The sequence below is a fragment of the Thamnophis sirtalis genome, unplaced genomic scaffold (genome assembly GCF_051295495.1).
Source record: "Thamnophis sirtalis isolate CommonGarterSnake01/CBP01778 unplaced genomic scaffold, rThaSir2_p1.2 scaffold_9, whole genome shotgun sequence".
Lineage (NCBI taxonomy): Eukaryota > Metazoa > Chordata > Lepidosauria > Squamata > Natricidae > Thamnophis > Thamnophis sirtalis.
The window spans coordinates 37,216,677-37,236,536 of record NW_028261389.1 but is presented as its reverse complement, the minus strand read 5'-3'; the positions used below and the strand labels follow the sequence as shown (position 1 = coordinate 37,236,536).

The 19,860-nt window shown below is 37.2% G+C and overlaps 1 protein-coding gene and 1 long non-coding RNA gene across 5 annotated transcripts; one reads left to right on the top strand and one right to left on the bottom strand.

Moving 5' to 3' along the window:
• Nucleotides 1–7,796, top strand: MRPL42 (mitochondrial ribosomal protein L42). 4 transcript variants are annotated; one of them, XM_014056479.2, is made up of 6 exons: nucleotides 1–152; nucleotides 2,477–2,548; nucleotides 4,145–4,223; nucleotides 4,657–4,741; nucleotides 6,120–6,280; nucleotides 7,511–7,795. In XM_014056479.2, exons 2-6 carry the CDS (start codon nucleotides 2,482–2,484, stop codon nucleotides 7,554–7,556), a joined length of 438 nt encoding a protein of 145 aa, XP_013911954.1. In that variant the 5' UTR covers nucleotides 1–152; nucleotides 2,477–2,481; the 3' UTR covers nucleotides 7,557–7,795. The 4 variants fall into 4 exon arrangements, with proteins under 4 accessions (XP_013911954.1, XP_087579478.1, XP_013911955.1 ...); XM_087723352.1 differs by having other exon boundaries at nucleotides 5–152; nucleotides 4,160–4,223; nucleotides 7,511–7,796; XM_014056480.2 differs by having other exon boundaries at nucleotides 36–152; nucleotides 2,432–2,548; nucleotides 4,160–4,223; nucleotides 7,511–7,796.
• A 1,005-nt stretch (nucleotides 7,797–8,801) lies between these two features.
• Nucleotides 8,802–11,234, bottom strand: LOC148044094 (uncharacterized). Its single transcript, XR_015697742.1, has 2 exons — nucleotides 10,995–11,234; nucleotides 8,802–8,883 (listed from the first exon to the last, which is right to left on the bottom strand). It is a non-coding gene; the product is annotated as an uncharacterized LOC148044094 (long non-coding RNA).
• Between the last annotated feature and the right edge of the window lie 8,626 nt (nucleotides 11,235–19,860).

Below are 19,860 nucleotides of genomic sequence, written 5' to 3'. Positions count from 1 at the left end.
TAAGGTCTATCATTACACACTCGGACGCTACCAATTGGACTGTCTTCTCATCCGAACTACATTTCCCAATGTCCTTTGGTGGATCTTGAGGGGTTCCCGGAAGTTATTCTTAGAATTCGTCTATGTCATAGAGATCCGGTGTCCTCTATTTGGTAAGCGTTTCTGCGTTATTTCTTTTCCCTAGATTAGACTTTTGGCTGTCTGGCCACGTCCTATTGTCCTTTCGCAAAAGTTGCACCCTCATATATAAATTTTAGCTTATGCCGTTTAAAAAGTGTAGTTGGGCACTTCTGGTATCCGGTATTCTTCACGTGTTAGACTACAGCTTCCACTCTTCTCCTAGTAGTTGAATCTCCCTTTCTATGGCACTCGTAGTCTAACACAGTTTACAGAGTCATTGGGAGTCGAGCGGCATACAAATTAAATTATTAATTAGCACCAAATTTGGTGACTAAATTGGGTTATTTTTTTTACCCCAAATGATTGGTAAATACTGACTAGAATCAGGTAAAATCAGTAAAATGAGAGCAAGACAGGTCGTTATTTCTGCCTTTTGTTGTGTAAGCCAATTTATAAAGTTTTAAGACTAATTGCATAGGATTTACAGTATGTAGGTTATTATCGTAGACTTAACTGAATTTAAATATCATTTTTAAGTGTAATACCATTACAACCCTATAATTCATACCTGTTTGTGAATTTAATGGTTTAATTCTAAACCAGTTCATAGTATTGTCATTTCAAAGCTCAAGACACCACTAGGTTAGAGCCTGCCTGTATAAATTTACTCAAGTCCTGAAAGAGATAAACCTTCTACTTTCCAGATAGTGCTCACTTATAAGATTTAGTTGTGACCACCTGTTAGCAAGATTTGGAATGACTTCTGCCTTGAAAACTTTCCCTGAGAATTTCAAATGATAGTAGGCTCCAAGTTAAATGGTTGGCAATAAGAGTCAGAATTTTTACTTTTCCCACACGTACTCTATGGAACTATCTTCCTAAAATGCTTGCCTAATGATACTTCTTTCACTTTTCAGTGTTGGCTTAAAATCCTTCTTTTTTAAATGTTTATTTTAAAATACTAAAGTAGCATTTTAACTTTTATTTGTTCATGGTTATATTAATAACATTAGTTTATTTAAATCACTTTAAAAGCCATATTTGAGTAAAGATGCAGAAAGCCAGTTGGGTAGCTGGAGTGTTAACAGAGAGAGCCAGGTTCTCCTCCTCCCCTAGGCATGGCAACCAGCTGAATGACTTTGGGCCAGTCATCTCCTGTCAGCCTAATTAACAATGACAAACTGGCTGAAAAACAAAACCTCATGTCACACCATGCATTGATAAGAACTATGCAAGCGCAATGTAAATCAAGTGCATCCTGCAAATAACTGGGACAAATACTAAGAACAACAAGGATGAATGTGCTGGAATTGAGGGGGTGGATGGGTGGAAATCAGTTGAAAAGCAATCAAGTTGTATTAATTCTGCTTAGATTTGGGGCTGGGGACAGACTAGAAACTTGAGTATTCATTTAAAGCCACACCATGGCAGCAATAGCTGCTGCAGTCAAGTAATAGTTTGATAAGGAACATTTTTTTATTAATATCTTCTGCCTATTATTTTCTTTTTCTTTTTAAGTTTTCTTCTATAGTTTGGTCTAGTAGTTAAGATACTGACCTTGAAAGGGGAGAGTGTGTCCCACTTTGGCCATGAAAGCTGATTTGGTGATTTTAGCCTAGTCATTCTTTCTCAGCCCAGGTGGAACCACATAATGTCATTGTTATGAGGAAAATAGGAGGAGGAAGGAGTACTGTATTAGGTATGTTCACCGCCTTGAGTTATTTATAAACATGTTGTTGTTAGTTGAGAAGTCATGTCCAATCCGTCACAACTCCATGGACAACATTCCTCCAGGCCTTCCTGTCCTCTACCATCCTCTGGAGTCCATTTAAGCTCTCACCTGCTCCTTCGGTGACTCCATCCAACCAAAATTAAGGGGGGAAACAGTTCTTGCATGCTTTATATAACTTTTGGTTATTTATCCTTATTTTTGCAATATCCTAATTCTACCTTGGAAATGTGCGGCTTTCAAGCAGTGCTTCTCAGTCATGACAATTTCCAGGTATGTGGACTTCAGACCCAAAATTCCACAATCAATATGGCCATTGATGGTATTTCTGGAAACTGAAGTCCACATACCTAGAATTTTTTTAGGTCGGTTTAGAGGAATATGGCTAATGAAATAGTCAATAATGACTGTGAGTATGAAGTAGTTCCCATCTACGGAATTAAAATAATGAATTCTCAGGCAATGATTAGACTTTGTATTGTTAATTGCTCCCTAGTAATGCATTGAACACTGTTGAATACTGGAGTAATTAACTTGTTATTGACTTAACATATTTAAGCTAATGAGCTGACTTTTAAACAGGAATGAAACCTGAATTGATTTCTCCAAATTCCACTCTTTGACTAGCTACCATGGCCACAGCCTCAAGGAAGTCTGTTTTGCATTTGGCAACTTTCATCAGGAAGCATTTGCTAACTGGTAAGCATTGTGCATTCTCTGTGTTACTAGCTAATTGGATATTAGAATACTGCTTCTTTGTGGCCAGGAGAGTAATGACCTTACATTAGAAATCAACAGTCCATTTCAATCTTTCTGAAAAAATGAACATTATGTCAGACATTGGCCATCTGAAAATCCTCCATGTGGGGGCCTTCTTTTGCTCAAGAGACAAGGATGTTTTCACTATAAAACTATGTTACTTAGCTTGGGTAGGAACCAGTGGTGGGTTGCAGGCAGTACGCCCCGGTACAGGTGTACCAATGCCTTCCGGGAGCACCGGGTACCGTCCCGATACAGTGCTCCGGAGGGACCACCCACCCGCCCTCTTTACCTGTATTTGAGCTCTTTGGTGCTTCTGCGCACGGTGCGTATGGCCCTGCGCAACATTCCACCAAACAGCTGGAGTGTCGCGGAGGCATCGCAAGAGGTAAGGCTGCATGTGTGTGCTGTGCACGCATGCGCTGTGCGCATTCATGTGGTGGACACCGGGCCCCATTGCACCATACCGATAAGAACAGAAAGAACCACTGGTAGGAACAGAAAGAATTGACTTCAATGTAAAATTGATTAAGCCCTTTTCTATTCAGTAATAGTATTCAGTTTATGCAAGAAGAAACAGTTCTATTTTTATGATCTTTGCTTAGTTGTCAATGTCTTTACAGGTAATCCTTGCCTTATGACCATTCATTTAACAACTGTTTGAAGTTATGACAGTAGTAAAATAAGTGACTTACAATCATCACAATCTCCCTTTGCTCACATGATCAACATTTGGGCATTTGGCAACTGAAACATATTTATGAGGCTTTCAGTGTCCCATGGTTACATGATTACCATTTGCAACTTTCCCATGGGATTTCCACAAGTAAAATCAATAGAAAGCCAAGTTTGTTTAACAAGTTCATGATTCCCTTTATGACCATGGACTAAAAAGGTAAAATAGTGTATGATTCATTTAACAACCACTTTGCTTAGCAACAGAATTTCCAGTGTTAGTTGTGATTGTAAATTCACTACCTATATTCATGGATAAGGAAATATAATGTTATTTTGAGTGATAAGAAATATAAATTCCCAGGACTACATCAGTTAAGAGGAACAAATAATGCAGCTTCAGTGGCAACTGTGCGGATAGCAGATGAGCAGAAAAAGAACCTTGTTGGTCTTCCTTTTGTTCAAAATACAGAACTCAATACTAGTGAGTGCTATCAAATGGCATACACTTGGATTCCCAATGTAGTCTTGCCTTAAATGTCCATGAACATTTATGTCCCTCACCCACCTCACCCTTTTCTATATGTTCTAAATCAGCCCTCCTCTGCTTGATGTCCCCAGTTCCCATTATTCTATGGTACCAAAGCTAAGGATTATGAGAATTCCAATCCAAAATATTAGAGAATACCAAGTTGGATAAAACTGCCCTATAGAAGTCCTTTTTCTTTCAAAGTTGCAGTTTGATTTACAAGTTTTGAACAATGAAACAATTGGATTGTTGTTAAAACCCCTAAATTTATCATCAACCCCTAGATTAGCACTATAAAAGAGACTCACAGTGTGTTCTGTTATACTATTTAGCTCCTGTATTTGCAGATGCAGCCATATTTCATGCCTGTTCCAAATCTACATATACACCACTTCCTGATGACTATAATTGGCAAGTATTAACTATTCTACAAGTTATCACTATTAATTTACAAAGACTGTTAGATGCTAACATTTGTACAGAATGGGCTGGTAATTGAGTTTCATACAGTGTGCCATCACGATATACCCAGTACATGGCAACTCCCTTGTCTTTGTGGGTTGAAGACAAATGCAAAAACTGGTGTGTGCCTTTGTTTTAAACTAACCTGCCTGATACATTGATTAGGTTTAACTAATTAATAATATATATTATTCTTGAATATATTTTGGCAATTTTTAATCTTGTTAGTGACTTTTTGTTAAATATTTTACAGCTTGTGGTTGTCATTCAAAATAATTATTGCTTAATATATTTTCCATAAATTTTAATTAAACATTATCTCCAATGCCATCTTCTCAAATTTTAAAATGGCAGGCATGTTGACATCTGCTTTATTTTCTAGCAAAGTTGAACTTGCTATGACATCAGATGGAAAGACAATTGTTTTTTATCACCCTTCAGTGGACATTCCATATGAACACACAAAAGTAAGTTACTTAAAATTGCATCTTCCTGAAAATAGTTACTACGCCTAGGTCCATGATGGCGAACCTATGGCAAGCGTGCCATAGGTGGCACACGGAGCCATATTTGCCGGCACAGTAGCCCTCAGCTCCGGCACATATGTGCGTGCCAGCCACTTATTTTCAGCCTTCCTGAGGGCCGGGAGAGGCAGTTTTCACCCTCCCCAGGCTTCAGGAAAGCCTCCGGAGCCTGAAAAACCTCCAGAACTTTCAGTTGGCCTTTTGGGCTGTTTTTCGCCCCACCCAGGCTCTGGAGGCTTTCCTGAAGCCTGGGGAGGGCAGAAAATGGGCCCAGTGGGCCAACCGGAAGTTTAGAAAAGATCCGTTTGGATCCTGGAGCCTGTGGAGAGCAAAAACACCCCTCCCCCACATGTGGGGGGGGTCACGTGTGCATGTGCAGGTGAGAGGGCATATGCGCAATAGCGTGCACACATACATTTTGGCACGCCTTTAGAAAAAGGTTAGCCATCACTAGCCTAGGTACTCTTCTACATATATATTGATGGGTATTATACCATAATATAAATTTGATTTACAAGATAAAATCATAAAAGGTAAATGCAGGAGGCAGCAAAATTACATTAATGGATTACCTCAGATATTTTGAGCTACCTTCAAATAGATGACATAAATACATTCAGGTCACATAATGGGAAAATGGTGTCCTGGAAACCTCAGTACTATTTAGAAGAAGTACAATATTGACTTTAACCTTAAATATTGTTCAGGATCATTTTAAAAGGTGTAAATGCATTCATTGATTATGGATTATGGAGTACAGTTGTAGATGCTCCTTCTCTAAAGTTTGGAGTCAAGTGATTTTAGTATTGATTGGAATATCATTTAGACAATATTTTTATTTCACATACAATTATCTTATGAATTCAGTGCCAAAAATATGTAATTATTAAATAGATTAAAGGGATTAAACAAGGAAGATAAGCACATCTTCCAGATTTAAAAGCAGCATATCGCTGGATATATGTGATTATGGAGGAAAACTGTGAGAAAGTCAGCACTGTCTTTATGCTTTGCAGGTAAACCTCCTGGAGAAATATGGCTGCCCATTGATGGAAACAGGATGCTAGGCTAACTACACACTAAGAAAAGTCTTGTAGAAAGCCTTTGTAGTAAGATCTTATTATAAATGCTTTTTACAAAACTTTAATTGGTGTATATTGGTGTTAATAGTTTTGCTGTCTTGTGTTCCTAGACTCCGTTAACTGTACTATAGTCAAATAGTGCCAGCTCATCTGGATGTGTAGTGTTAATAAATGGAATCTCTTTGGAGAAATAGATTTTTAGTTATATTTCTTAATTTGGATAACATATACTTTGACAGCCCATTCCACAACTAGACCCTGTAACCTATAAAGAAGAAACACATGAACAAGTCCTGAAATCTAAATTAGAAGACGAGAAAGACTACAAGAAGGAGCCCACAATTGAGACACTTAGTAAAATGTTTTACACAACCAAACATCGCTGGTATCCTGTTGGACAGTAAGTATTTCTGAAGGTATCCATTGTAAAATTAAAATAGAATGGAATTATCCTGTTTCCCCAAAAATAAGACCTCCACGGATAATAAGTCCAATTGGGCTTTTGAGCACATGTGCTAAAAGAAGCCCTCCCCCAAAAAATAAGCCCTCCCCAAAAATATTGCAACATAGCAGCAGCCATGAGGTGACCACGCTCGTCTCCTGCACCTCAAAAATAATAAGACCTCCCCAAAAATAAGGCCAAGCGCTTATTTCAGGGGTCAAAAGAAAATAAGACCCTATCTGGGCCAATAAATACCCGTTAATGAAATTGCTTCCCAGTGGAAGTGGTGAAAAAGTATCATGTGACTGGGGCCTGTACTTCTTTGGGAAGTTGATATGCCTGTAGCCCAGTTGATGTACACATAATTTGAATTCTAAATGTCTTGGTGTCAATCATATGCTCTTAAAGCAATATGCAGCTTTGGATGAGACACGATTTGAGGAAGTTTCAGGTGTGTCATGGATTTCTATTATGTGCAAGAAAGATCAAGAAGGTATTGAATAGGATGTATCCATATTGTACTTTTATGCCGTTTATGCAAGGTTCCTATCAGGCCCTCAGAATTAAAAAAGACACATGGTGATTCATTAAGCAGATTTCTTTATTATTCACTACCTCTGTACAGAATCTTGCCAAACTAAAGCACTGTGCTATACGTCTATACTCTGGGAACTGTTAGGGAATGGCTCTCTTCATACTCTTTCACACAAACTATCTGAATTGAGTTGTCTCTTAACTCTTCTGGAATGCATAGTCTCCCTTGAAGGACCCTGAACTGTTACAATACACCACAATTCCCTTTGAATTTGGTACCACAGGTTTTTTCTAGGAAAATCTTGTTCCTTTTTCCTACCAGACATTTCAGTGAAAGTGGGAATAGTATTGGGTATGCTTTGGCCCCTCTGAATGTTCCAAGCAGGGTTCATATTTTTTTAAAAATTGGAATCCTTCTACAGTTGGGAATTACTTTTGAACCAAAACAATAGATTTGTTACATGATTAAAGAAACTGCACAAAAAATGGTTTAATTATTGTTTAAACAGAACATGTCTACATTCTTCCTTTATAAAGATAACATTTTCAAACATAACTGTTAATAACACTCCTAATCTCTTAAAAAACAAGTATTTAAATTATTTGGTGTCTGAGACACTCTTAATATATCTTCTGTTTTTTTTTTTCATTTAGGTATCACAGTAGACGCAGGAAAACCAATACTCCCAAAGACCGATGAAATTACATTTGTCTTTATCATCATGGAAAACTTTCTTTAGATTCATTCATTCATTCATTTCTAACTAAATTTCTCTAGATAATTTGTAGAATCTAGGGATTCTGATTTACATGCAAAATAGAAGTTTTATTCCCAAATATTGCTAGCTGAGATGAATTGGTATGTGAACCACCAGAGGGCACTATTGTACAAGAATTCAGATTTACTATACTTTTTTGGGGGGGGGGGGAGAGAAAACTGTGGGTGTGGGCATGTGAGAGAATATGTTAACAATATGCAGCCAAAACAGAATAAAAACTAAATAATAAACTTTATGAAAAGTATCCCGAGGACCTTTGCTTCTTGTTACCTCCATTGAAAATTAATTTTGTATCCCTATAAAAATAATGAGCAGAGTTTCTATTCCAGAAACTTCTGTAAGATTGTCAGAATCAAAGTGACAAAAAAACAAATGTACAGTATAAATGTAGCCTGCTATGGGCCACACATAGGATTTGGTTCTCACACTGTAAAAACTAATGCAAATTAAAAGAATAGAAAGAAAGTAGAAGTGCAGAAAAGAAAGAAAAGAAAATAGAAAAATAAGGATTAAAAAAATAATTTATTAACTTATTATCTCTTAAAATACAAATGATCTCTTTCCATATCCCATCCCTTATCTATATACAAATCCATAAAACACCTCAAAAGTCCTTTTTTGACATTATTAATATCAGAATCCTTTTTTTTTCCAAAGAAATATCTTCAATATGTCCAATGTTAGAATATTTTGTTCCATTCTGTAATTTTACAGTCAAGTTCATGTCTTCTTGTCTTTGCATTATAATCTTTGAGTTTCATTGTGTCCAGTTTTTAAAATCTCATTCTGTTTTTTTAATCAGACATTTTTCCACAGGAAGAGTTCTTTATAATTTCAAAATATTATTTCAAATTCATCTAGACCCTTAGTCCATTTGTAACTTTCTAAAATCAAATTTTAATTACCTTTTCCCTGCTTATTCCAAAAAATCTTTTGTAAATTCTCAAATTAGTAGTTAAAACTTTATTTTGCTAAGGGTTGAAGGGAAACTCATTGCATGCTGTCAAAATTATCAATAGAAAGATTTCTAATAGTTGAAAACTTATTTGAGCCTTATCGTAGCTTATTCCATGATTAACCAAACTATGGCTAAATGAGAGGTAAACCCAACCTGAAAGCCAGATGAAGGACTGAAAAATACTTTATTAGAAGCACAGGAAACAATGTTATTAGCATTGTAGTTTTTAATAAGATAAGAATCAGATAAATACCGGTATATTTTGGGGAAATATTCCACAAGGGTCAACACTGGAAGGGAAAAAAAGAAAGCATTATATTGCTTTTATATGGAACTGGCCTGCAAATTCTTATGGTGATTATAAAACTATGGAAGCTTGAGATCAGCTATGCAGATTTATTTTGGAGGAATTAGGATGTTCAGCTCATGTTTATTTCTAAGCCCAACGTAGTGTCAGCATACTATGAAAATGTGAAATGCCCCAAGTGCTCCCCCTTAAATGTATAGATAATTCTCGACTTATGATCACAATCGAGCCCAAAATTTCCTTTGCTAAACAAGACATTTATTAAGTGAATTTTGGCCCATTTTACAATCTTTCTTGCCACAATTGTTAAGTGAATCACTGCAGTTGATAAATTAGTAACCTGGTTGTTGAGTAAATCTGGCTTCCTCATTGACTTTGTTTGTCAAAAGATCACCTAACCCTGGGACATTGCAACCAACATAAATATGAGCCAGTTGCCAAACATCCAAATTTTGATCATATGACCACAGGGATGCTGCAATAGTCATAAATGTGAAAAATGGTCTTGTCACTTTTTTCAGAGCAGTTGTAATTTTGAACGTCACTAAACTGTTGTAAGTACAGAAAAGTGCAAGAGAGTTGTTCATCCTTCAAATAACTCATAAACTCCAGTGGCCTTGCAAGCATTTCTCATGCTCAGAAGGAGGAAGTGCCAGAAATCTGGTGGCAGGAAAAAAAAAAAACTATTTCTGAGAAAGAAATGGCCTTACTTTCAAACACACTTTTCAGGATCTCAAGAGTATGTGGAATACTTATCAAGACATCTGCTCCATTTAATTTGGTGCAGCTTGCTTTGGGGTAGACATTTATTTGTCATATGAAAAAAGGCTTTGCACAACTGTGGATCCCACTTCCACTTTCAACTACCCTTCCTATGTCCTGGCTTTGAGTGCGCTTGTGATACTATACCAGAGCCGAACAAGCTTCATGGATGAAAAGGGAAAGAAAGGGGAAAAACCCCAAGGAAGTCAGTTGCCTTATGAAAAGCACTTTTGGGACAGCCATGATCTGGATAACTGAGAATCTCCATAGACATTTACTATACCAGGAATATCCAAAGGGTACAAGGAGCATTCTGATTAAAATGTCCCAGTTAGCAGTAATTTTACCTATAACCTGAATTCAAAGTTGACTTTTCCTGAGCAGTTTTAATATTTCTAAACTAAAAATTGGTTTGCGGCCAACCATTTTTACTTTCCAGTCAAGCTCATGAAGCTGATTTGGGGCTCGGATATTCTTGGAAGTAAAGGTGATGACAGAGATTGGGGCTGAGCTTTGCAGTATGTCAGAGTCACTTTTTTAGAAAAATTAAAAATATAGAAAGTAGATGTGTATCCTTCAGTGGTGGGATTCAAATAATTTAACAACTGGTTCTCTGCCCTAATGACCAGCAGGGTAGGTGGGGCTTGGTGGTCATGTGACTGGGTGGGCATGGCCAACTCAAGGTCACTCAGGTCGATGGGCGCTTCGCCTTAGCTGTTACAATGTAATAAGGGTTAACAAGAGAGGCAGTTTCTGTAAGCAGGGCAATAAAGATGAGGCTAGAAACAACACCAGAACGTTTCCTTCCTGCCTTCCTTATAGGATTAACCCTGTAAAGTGGAAAAAACAAAATGAGATTTCTTCCAACAACCGGTTGTCCGAACTGCTTAGAAAGTTACCAACCGGTTCTCCCGAATAGGTGCGAACTGGCTGAATCCCACCACTGATATCCTTGTAGCCCTGATAGTCATGTTGTAAATTCCGGAATTAACTCCTAAATCATGGTTCACAAACCACATACGGTGGTGCTTAAAAGCTTGTAAACCCCTTTGAATTTTCAATATTTCTGTATAAATATTACCTAACACATGATCTGTTCTTCACAGGAGTCACAATTACAGTAAACAAATGCATCAACATCATCATAATAGTTCATTTCTGAGAACAGGTCACATTTAGATCATATTCAAAAAGGCTCACAAACTTTTAAACGTTACTGTAGCGTGCTAAGCCAAAACAAAATTGCCTACATGATCACACAGAATCATGTGAAAAGGGGCTCTGGTTATAAGCGTGACTGAGCAAGAAGAGAATGAGAAAAGAGTAAAGTACCTCTCAATCCAGCATCTGTTTTTCATTAAGCAAAAATATAGGGAGACGGTTATGTAACTTCTTACTTGACTGTCTCAAACTCCTAATTTGATAGCATGAAGTCTCAAAATAGCTTATATACTAAGCAACTTGTAAAAACACAAAAGATCATTACATAATCACTATAAGATTATCCTTGCATAACACCTGTGCCAACAGGGAAAAGAGAGCAAAGCCACAAAAACAAAATGCTAAAGTCCTGGATGTGGAACATTCATCACCCACAAGAAATACACTTTGCCAACCTCTTTGAGTCCAAAAGCTATTTGCACCCTCTTATACTAAACACAGGGACATGCTTTCGAAAAATCTGGTTTTGTCAGCTAGGGGGGAAAAAAACCTATGGAAAAAAAAAACCTAGTTCTTTAGTACAGGTTTTCCTGGAAAACAAGAGAAACCTAAATCCATGCAGCTGGAGTTATTAAAAACATACTTCAATGGCAGAGAGTGCAACTGAGGTTCCAAGAGCAATCCCTGCTGAGAGGTGAGAAAGAATCCCCCTCCAGAATTCTGAAGAATCGCTGCTATTCAATGGTTGGGTTTTCTCATTGTGCTAAACCAGAATGCATTACATGAGCATAGTCATTGCTTCAGTATACATATAATCATTAGCAGCATATGTGAAACTTCCTGCAGTCCCTGCTGCAGACTCTATCTAACAGCTTCACTCCCCTTATCCCTATTTGAATTGATGTGCAGTAAGTGATAAACCCTGCAGCAGATTGGTCAAAATAACTTTTAAACTCCTATGTATGTATCTGGGAGTCAATTGCACTGATTCACCCACCTTTCCCTTTTAAGAAATCAAATATAAAATTGGATTCTGTCTTTTAGTAGGGGAAATAATATAGCCATCAAAGGAATTTTTTTTTAGAATGCACCAAAATACTAGTTTTTCTCCCATTAAATTATTACAAAGATAAATGAAACAAACAGTGGCCTTTCTTCATACATCAGAGTGCATACAAATAATGTAAAAGGCTTAGCAAATCTTTTTGTCAGTCCCATTTTCTGAAGCATATCTACAATTGTTTGCCATAATTTGCAAGAAGCTTAAACCTGATTTTCCTGTTTCTCAATTCAGAGAAAAGACTGTTTATTCTAAGAGGAGGACAAGATGTAAATAAAATGAAATCACTTCTATGCTGTAATTAGCAGCTAGGAAGAATTGGACATAGTAATGCAGTTCTTGATACAATTATACATGATTTGTGTGTCTGTATGGATTGTCTATCCATAGTTAGATAAAAATCAATCAACAGAAACTCAGACCACTACATCCACAAGTACTATAGGCGGGTGTTATAATTCATCTGAACATACTATAGAGATTGTGCTACATTTACCCTGAAAAACTAATAATAAATTCTAATAAGTAAATAAATAAAAATAAATAAATAAATAAAAATAAATAAATAAATAAATAAAAATAAATAAATAAATATAAATAATTATAAACAAATATAAATAAATAAAAATAAATATAAATATATATAAATATATAAATAAATAAATAAATAAATAAATAAATAAATAAATAAATATTACACAGGATGTGTAGGTTGTTCTTAGGCATGAAGTGCCAATTGCTACTGTAGGCTGGTGTACCATAAACTACAATTTACATATTAGATTACTGAAATGTGTCCAGTGAAGGGCTGCTTTTCAAAATGATTTGTGAACAATAGTTGAAGACCCATGTATGCATTTGTTTGAAATATAATTGGGCACTTTTATCCAATTGTGCTTTAGCATTTACAACTGCACAAGTACTTCATTATAGCTGAATTGGTAAACAGTACATAGCTAATCTTGACTGAGTTACCCCGCAAAAAAAAGTGAGCAAAATCAAATCTACTTAGTACAGTATTTGAACTGGCAACTGTTAGGTCATCTCAGAGCTCTAGGCTAGATTAAGAAGGCAAAAACAAACAAACAAACAAGCAAAGCAAAAACACCCTGGCAAAGATTTTCCATATTACCACCAAGATTACATGGTTATGTGCATGTCTCAGCTAGAGAAAAATTATTTTATTTTCTCATTGCGAAGTACAGCTCTTCCCCCATGCCTTTCACATTAGTATCATTGATTAGTCTGATAAGATCAGAACTGCAAAATCCTAATGCAAAATAAAGGGAGAAAAAATATCAGCAAAACCCAACATTTTCCAAAGTTTCTTGAAGTTTCCATTTGCTAAATATTTCAGCTACTTACATGATTTATATTCCCTTCTAGATGGAAAAGTCCCTGAAACGACCAAAACAACAACCCCTCTTAGGTCTATCTATGTTTTTTTTTAGCTGCTACTACTGTAATCTATTTCTAAAATCAGTGAATTCACAAGGTGAGCAGTTTTCCTTCCTTCTAACTTACCCAATTTCACTGTAATATTTTAAATTAGCACAAAAACTAATTCAAGACTGCATGGGTGCCATTATGTAAAACTTGGATCTCAAGAACTATGTTGGCTCATATGGGGAGGGAGTGGCATGCAATACACATCCTGAATTCTCAGAATTGCTCAATTTCTGTCTGAATTCTTAGAATTACTACTGAAAAAAAAAAGAACTTTCCATCTAGTTGTCAGATATGCATAAAACCCTTATGGAAATATATACTAAAGTGAATATAAAAATAACTCATTAATTTCCCCCAATATCAGAGCTTAGATTTTAATTTGGGATGTTTCAATTGATTTTTCCATATTGTAAATGTTCCATATGTAAATAAATAAAGATATTTAAGATCCACACCGTTTGCACAACTGTTAGCCGAAGTTTCTTTGAACTTCATAACAAAATATGCAAATTAAATTTCTAGTATCACTCCAAGAATTCTCATAATTTACAGGTAGTCTTTCTCTTCCTGAAGTAACTTTAATTGGACCTGCAAGTACCAATCACCTGTTTGAGAAAACTGAAGGGAATCTCAACCCTGGTTTTGAGAAAACCGTAAATCTGACAATTTATAGTCGTGTTATTTATGGGTATGATTAGCAAAATAATGTCATCCCACACTTCCTTTTTAGAAGGCATTGAACCAGCTTCAACAAGCACTGCATAAACTGTTCCAGTACCCATGCTTCCTCCATCTCAGCACAGTTAAAGATTTTAGTGCTAACACAGATGTTGTTTGTAGATAGTCCTAGCTTAAATTCCATGCACTGTTGTTTAACAGGATTTAGATAAGGTAATTGGAATATATTCATTAAATTACAAGATGGACTTATGATCAAAGTAGGAAATATAAAAGGCATATTTGCTTTCAACATTCATATTTTTTAAGTAAATAACAGCTGTTAGAATAACAACCGAATAAGAACCAAGAGTTTGATATTTTCCTCCCCTGCTTCATTCCTGGTAAAAATTATTCATCTGGAGTTCTGTTTTAAAAAATGAAGAGTGGATTCCCCTGAGTATGTTTCCTTCCACTCCTGCCAATGTCACCTGCCGGCAGGAAAATATCTATCAACCACTCTCTTTAATGTGAGATGGGATGGAGCTAGATTGCAAGGTCTGAACTGAATCAGGCTTATATTAAGATATGTGTATATAAAATTGTTGACTACATATTTAGCATAATGCTCATTAAAGCTTGTAGATACCACTTAGTTTAGGAAAATTCAAGTAAATAGAGGAATTGCTATTCTTTTAGAACTGAATGCAAAGAATTTGATGCCAGTGATATTAACTCATACCAATGGAACAGAAGGTCTTTATTGTGTTGAAGAGTTTATAACAATACAGGAAGACAGGAGATCAAATACTGCAAAAAACTGGATCACATTTATGCACCTGACACAATTTCAGTATATCAAAGCATCAAGAACTGGATTTTCCAGTAGTTATTTATGTTGGAGTAACACTGTTTTTCTCTATCTTTAAACACTTGTGAAGGAGAAAACATAACACAAATTCTATTGCCATTATGTCCTTTAAATATTGCTTAACCCTGTAATTGGTCTAATGTAATTTTGTGGCAAAATGATCCAACCAACATTATGATGCATTTTAATTCTATAATTAAATACGAGGAATTGCAACTCTCTTAAAACTTTGAGTAAAATATGGCTTGCCATCTTAAAACAATCCTTTGGGAATCCTTTTGTAACACTATAACGAGATTTGCTCTGTAATTGACTTAATATGGCCAGGGTGTAGGCTGGTGACTGGGGCATTCTTGACATACCGGTATTATCTGGGACTCCTTTGGCTGGTATTTCCTGATGTCCTCTGCTACTTGTGGGTGGGATCTTTGTCCTTCCTGGCTCATGTATGTGGCCAGAGGGGAGATTACCTGGATCCAAGTATCAACCCTGAAGTGATCATGGCTGAGGCCATCTTGGAAACTTCAGGGCTGCCATACAACAAAGGGAGGGGGGAATAGTTAGAGGGAGTTTGTAGCCAAAACAATAAAACTTTCCTGTGGGAACCCAAGGACATTTCCACAGGTAGCTGGTCAGAGGAGGAGTGAAGTAACCAAGCAACCAGCCAGCTCCTAGATTGGACAGTGTGATCAGTGATTTGGGCGAAAGGGGAAAACTTTTACTTTTAATTAGGTGAAAGCTGTAGGAACTTTTAGTCGGCTTTCACCAGTTGTGCCAATATGTTCTACCCAATAAAACTTTTCTTTGAGGAGTTCTAATTTCTATGGGTGCATTCCTTGGAACGCTGACACCAAGAAGTAGTCAATACCTTAGATAAAGGTAAAGGTTCCCCTCGCACATATGGGCTAGTTGTTCCCGACTCTAGGGGACGGTGCTCATCTCAGTTTCACAGCCAAAGAACCAGTGCTGTCTGAAGACTTCTCCATGGTCATGTGGCCAGCATAACTACGTAAATGCCGAAGGCACACGGAACTCTCTTACCTTTCCACCAAAGGTGGTTCCTATTTTCCTACTTGCATTTTTACATGCTTTCAAACTGCTAGGTTGGCAGAAGCTGGAACAAGTAATGGGAGCTCACTCCGTTGCATGGCACTAGAAATTCGAACTACCGAACTGCCAACCTTTCTGATCAACAAGCTCAGCGTCTTAGCCACTGAGCCACCATATCAATACCTTACAGTACAGAAAAAGAGTAATGTCAGCACCTTACAAGAGGGTGAGATGTGCTTCCTCCTTAGGTGGTCTTCTTTGGATACAGTTATTAACTAACTACTGCTGTTTCCAATATTCCCTTTTTAGAAATGATAGAGGTAGGGAACCAAGAATGAAGCACCCTAGAGGAAATGGATTTTATGAAGTATTTCAGTCATGTTTCAGGCTCGGTCATGGGACAGAGAGGCACTAGACTCTAGATTACCTTTGTCAGGATCTGGACTTCTCACTGGCCTTCAAGTGTAAGTTTGACCTGGACAGGGAGAAAGATCAGGGCTTTGAAGTTCTTGCTATATCTCATCCTCGTGCTATTGTCACTACCCATTTTGACTACCATAATGTGCTGTACTTCAAATGTATTTAAGGACCACTCAAAAGTTGCAAATAATCCAGCATGCAACAGCCTGTGTGCTCACTCATTCCTGGCATTGGGATTGGGAGCACATAACAGCCGTGCACTGGCTTCCAGTAACTGTCCAGGTACAATTTAAAGTGCTGCTTTTAATCTATAAAGTCCTCTATGGCTTAGCACCAGGTTACTTTCAGAATCACATTCTCTAACTAGAATTGGCCCACTAATTTGAATGGGGGTGGTGGTGTAGAAATAACTTGTGTTCCCTTTTAGATGAGAGTGACTAAAGCCAGGAAGTGAGTGCTGCTTCTCAGTGGCATTTTTGGCTCTTTGAGGCTTTCCAGTTGAAATTAAGACCAGTTCCCACCATTGCTCCTTCTGTAGTTTAAAACAGAACTGTTGTGTAGAACATTTCTTACTGATAACCATTTATTTTAGTTTTTCCAGTGGCATTTTTATGGCGTTTTGATTTTATGTGTGTGTAAAATCTGTGAATAAGAGCATGTTGGTGTAGTGATTAAGGCATCAAGCTACAAACCATGAACTCTAGTTGGGCCTAAAGCTTGATTTAGAGTTGCCTGCAACTGTGAGTGCATGCTGTCACATATCTATGGAGTGAAGGGGTTCGTGAATAGGTGCAGGATGCAGATGGCTGCAGATGGATTGATGCATAGATGTCCCAAATCCCAACTGTGAATTGTGCGTGCGGATTGATTCAACTTTGTTTTGTGCTTTGCTGTTTGAGCAACCCCACTAACTAGAACAAACATTCACAAACGTATAAATGAAACTGCTATGCAACTGTCTCCAAATGACACATGCAATGACGGAAAAATCTAATCCAGGGTTTAGGCACAAAGCCAGGTGAATCACTATAGAACACTCACTTTCTCTCAGCTCTAGAAAGAAAGCAATGATAAACTTTTGAAAACCTTGCGAAGAAAACTGAAGGGAATTGTCCAGGCAGTCTCCGAAGATCGGACACAATTGAATGGAAGAAAACAAATCTTTCAAGCATTTGAAGTCCTTAATTGGACTGCAACTGGATATAAATGCAATAAATAATAAACATCTGCAACAGGTAGCTAAAAATATTTATTTCAGCAAAGTCAAAGAAAGGATTCTAAGAAATAAATATGTAAGAGCAAACATAAATCTGCATCCTAAATATTTACTAAGATGCTCACATGTACAAATACTCAATAAAGACAAGTTAATCTTACCAAATATTACTATTTTTTTCAGGATAACAGAAGGAATAATTAAAAGCCAAACAATCTCACACTAGAGAATTTAAATACAATCACTTCTAACAGGTATATAGAAATTCAAATTCACAACAAATTTTCAGAATAGTTCAAAGAATTACTGGGAAATATTTTAAAAGTACAGTTTAGTTATTTAGAAAATATACAGCTTGCCCTCTTAGTAACCATTCTTACATCAAAGGATAAAAATAAATTATAAATATAATTGAAAACATTAGTAAAATTATTGGAGACAAAAAGATAAATATAACAGTCAGTAAAACTAAATGTTAACCACAAAAAGTGTATCTAAATAAACAAGTATTTGATGTTCATTTAAAAGAGCCACAGACCCGGATCTGGTAAGCCTCAATTGGCAATTGCCTCCAAGAACCATGAATTCATGACAACCACACAACTGTTGATGTGTGCCAGATCATAAAAACTAGTATGCTGTTTACACAAAGTGAGATTCCTGTAAGTATCTGCAGTGCAACTTACAAAGGTCCTTAAATGTTCAATACTAATCATACACTATAATCACCCCTACTGAAGACTGTGATTTTTCTTTTAAAAAGCCAGAAAATTACTCCCAATTTTGCCCCCAAACAAAATGTTATATAGTGCAGTTTCCATATGATTAGTGGTACATTGCTTCTTATAGATCTAAATCCAAAAATCATACTAATGCTAATTAAAGCCATTGTGGACATCAGTTTATTATCATAGTCTAAGACAAAAAGATTAATGTATAATAATGAGCTAAAATAAGTTATGTGTAAATGTATAGATATGCCCTAATCCTGGTATTGCCAATATGAAATCAGTGTGCTTAAGTGCTGTACCCACCAGGCTCTCTGCCCCATCAGATCTTTTTTATATATACTTAGGGAAAAAATCTTCATTTTTTAAAAAGAATTGTCATGTTCTGGCTTCATATTTATTTTTAAACATGCCTCTGGTTCTAAATAGCAAAAGAAGCATTCTTAGAAAATGATGGGTCAGTGAAACTACTACTAAAAAAAAAACCTTTCAGGTGCTCTGTTTCCAACTATTTTAGCTAAGCCTATTACACAAACTAACTCATGTGGTCAATTTATCTTTCAGTATGTCATGCAAACCCATAACTGAATAAACCATTATCAGGTTAACCGTGGCTAAGAATATTTTGTAAATACTCTTTTACTCTGTTTAGAGTAGAGGTTTGTTATTGTTTCCTATAATGCCCTTAAATCATTTTCAGAACAAAATAGTTTTGGTCAGAAATATTAGGCAACACAACATTAATCAATCTTTGGTCATCATCACCCAAGCCAATTATTTTGAGTTATATAGTTGATCCATGAGGATTTACTTGCACTGAGTAATCCAACACACAGGGGACATTTAAAATGCTGCCCATTTCAATCCCTTATCATAATAACAATATGTATTAACCCCATTCCTTCTTCTATGGTCACGAATAGCCAGGATCTCCAGTCAGCATCGAATTCAATGCTGAAAAAGCCCACTGCACAGCTACACCTCAGCCTAAATGTTGGGTTACTGGAAACATTCATGGACACGTTAAATTTTCGGTTCCACCAACCTTCAAGGCTATTTCAGGCCTGATATTTTGTTTGGTCACATAGTACTAATTTTAGGCGGTCCGGAAGCGGCTGAGGATGTAGGCAGTAAACCGCTCCCAGGCACTGACGGGGAGAGAGGCGGGGGGAAGCACCGTAAGTCAAGAGCCTAGTCCGCCCTTCGCGGAGAGGTCCCTTTGCCCCTCTTGTGCCCACCCCAGAAGCGGCACCACACACCCTTCTCACGTTCTCTGTCCCGGAGGAATAAGCCTCACGAATCCCGAGCGAACCTCCCTCAGCAACCTCGTAAAGCAGCAGCAGCAGGAGCCATCCGTGCACCCAGCAGCGTCGCTCCGTAAAAGAAGCTCGGCGGCGGAGGCTGCTTTCCATGTTTTCCGGAGACGGAGACGCCCGGGGTCAGGACGATCGCCGCTTGTTTGTGCCCACGGCTCGGCTCCCCCCCCCCGCCCCCCGGGCGAAGAAAGAGGTGGGGGAGGGAAAGGCAGCGAGGAAGGAAAGAAGGAGCGGCTGCAACACAGCAGCTCCATTTCAAGCGGAGGCGCG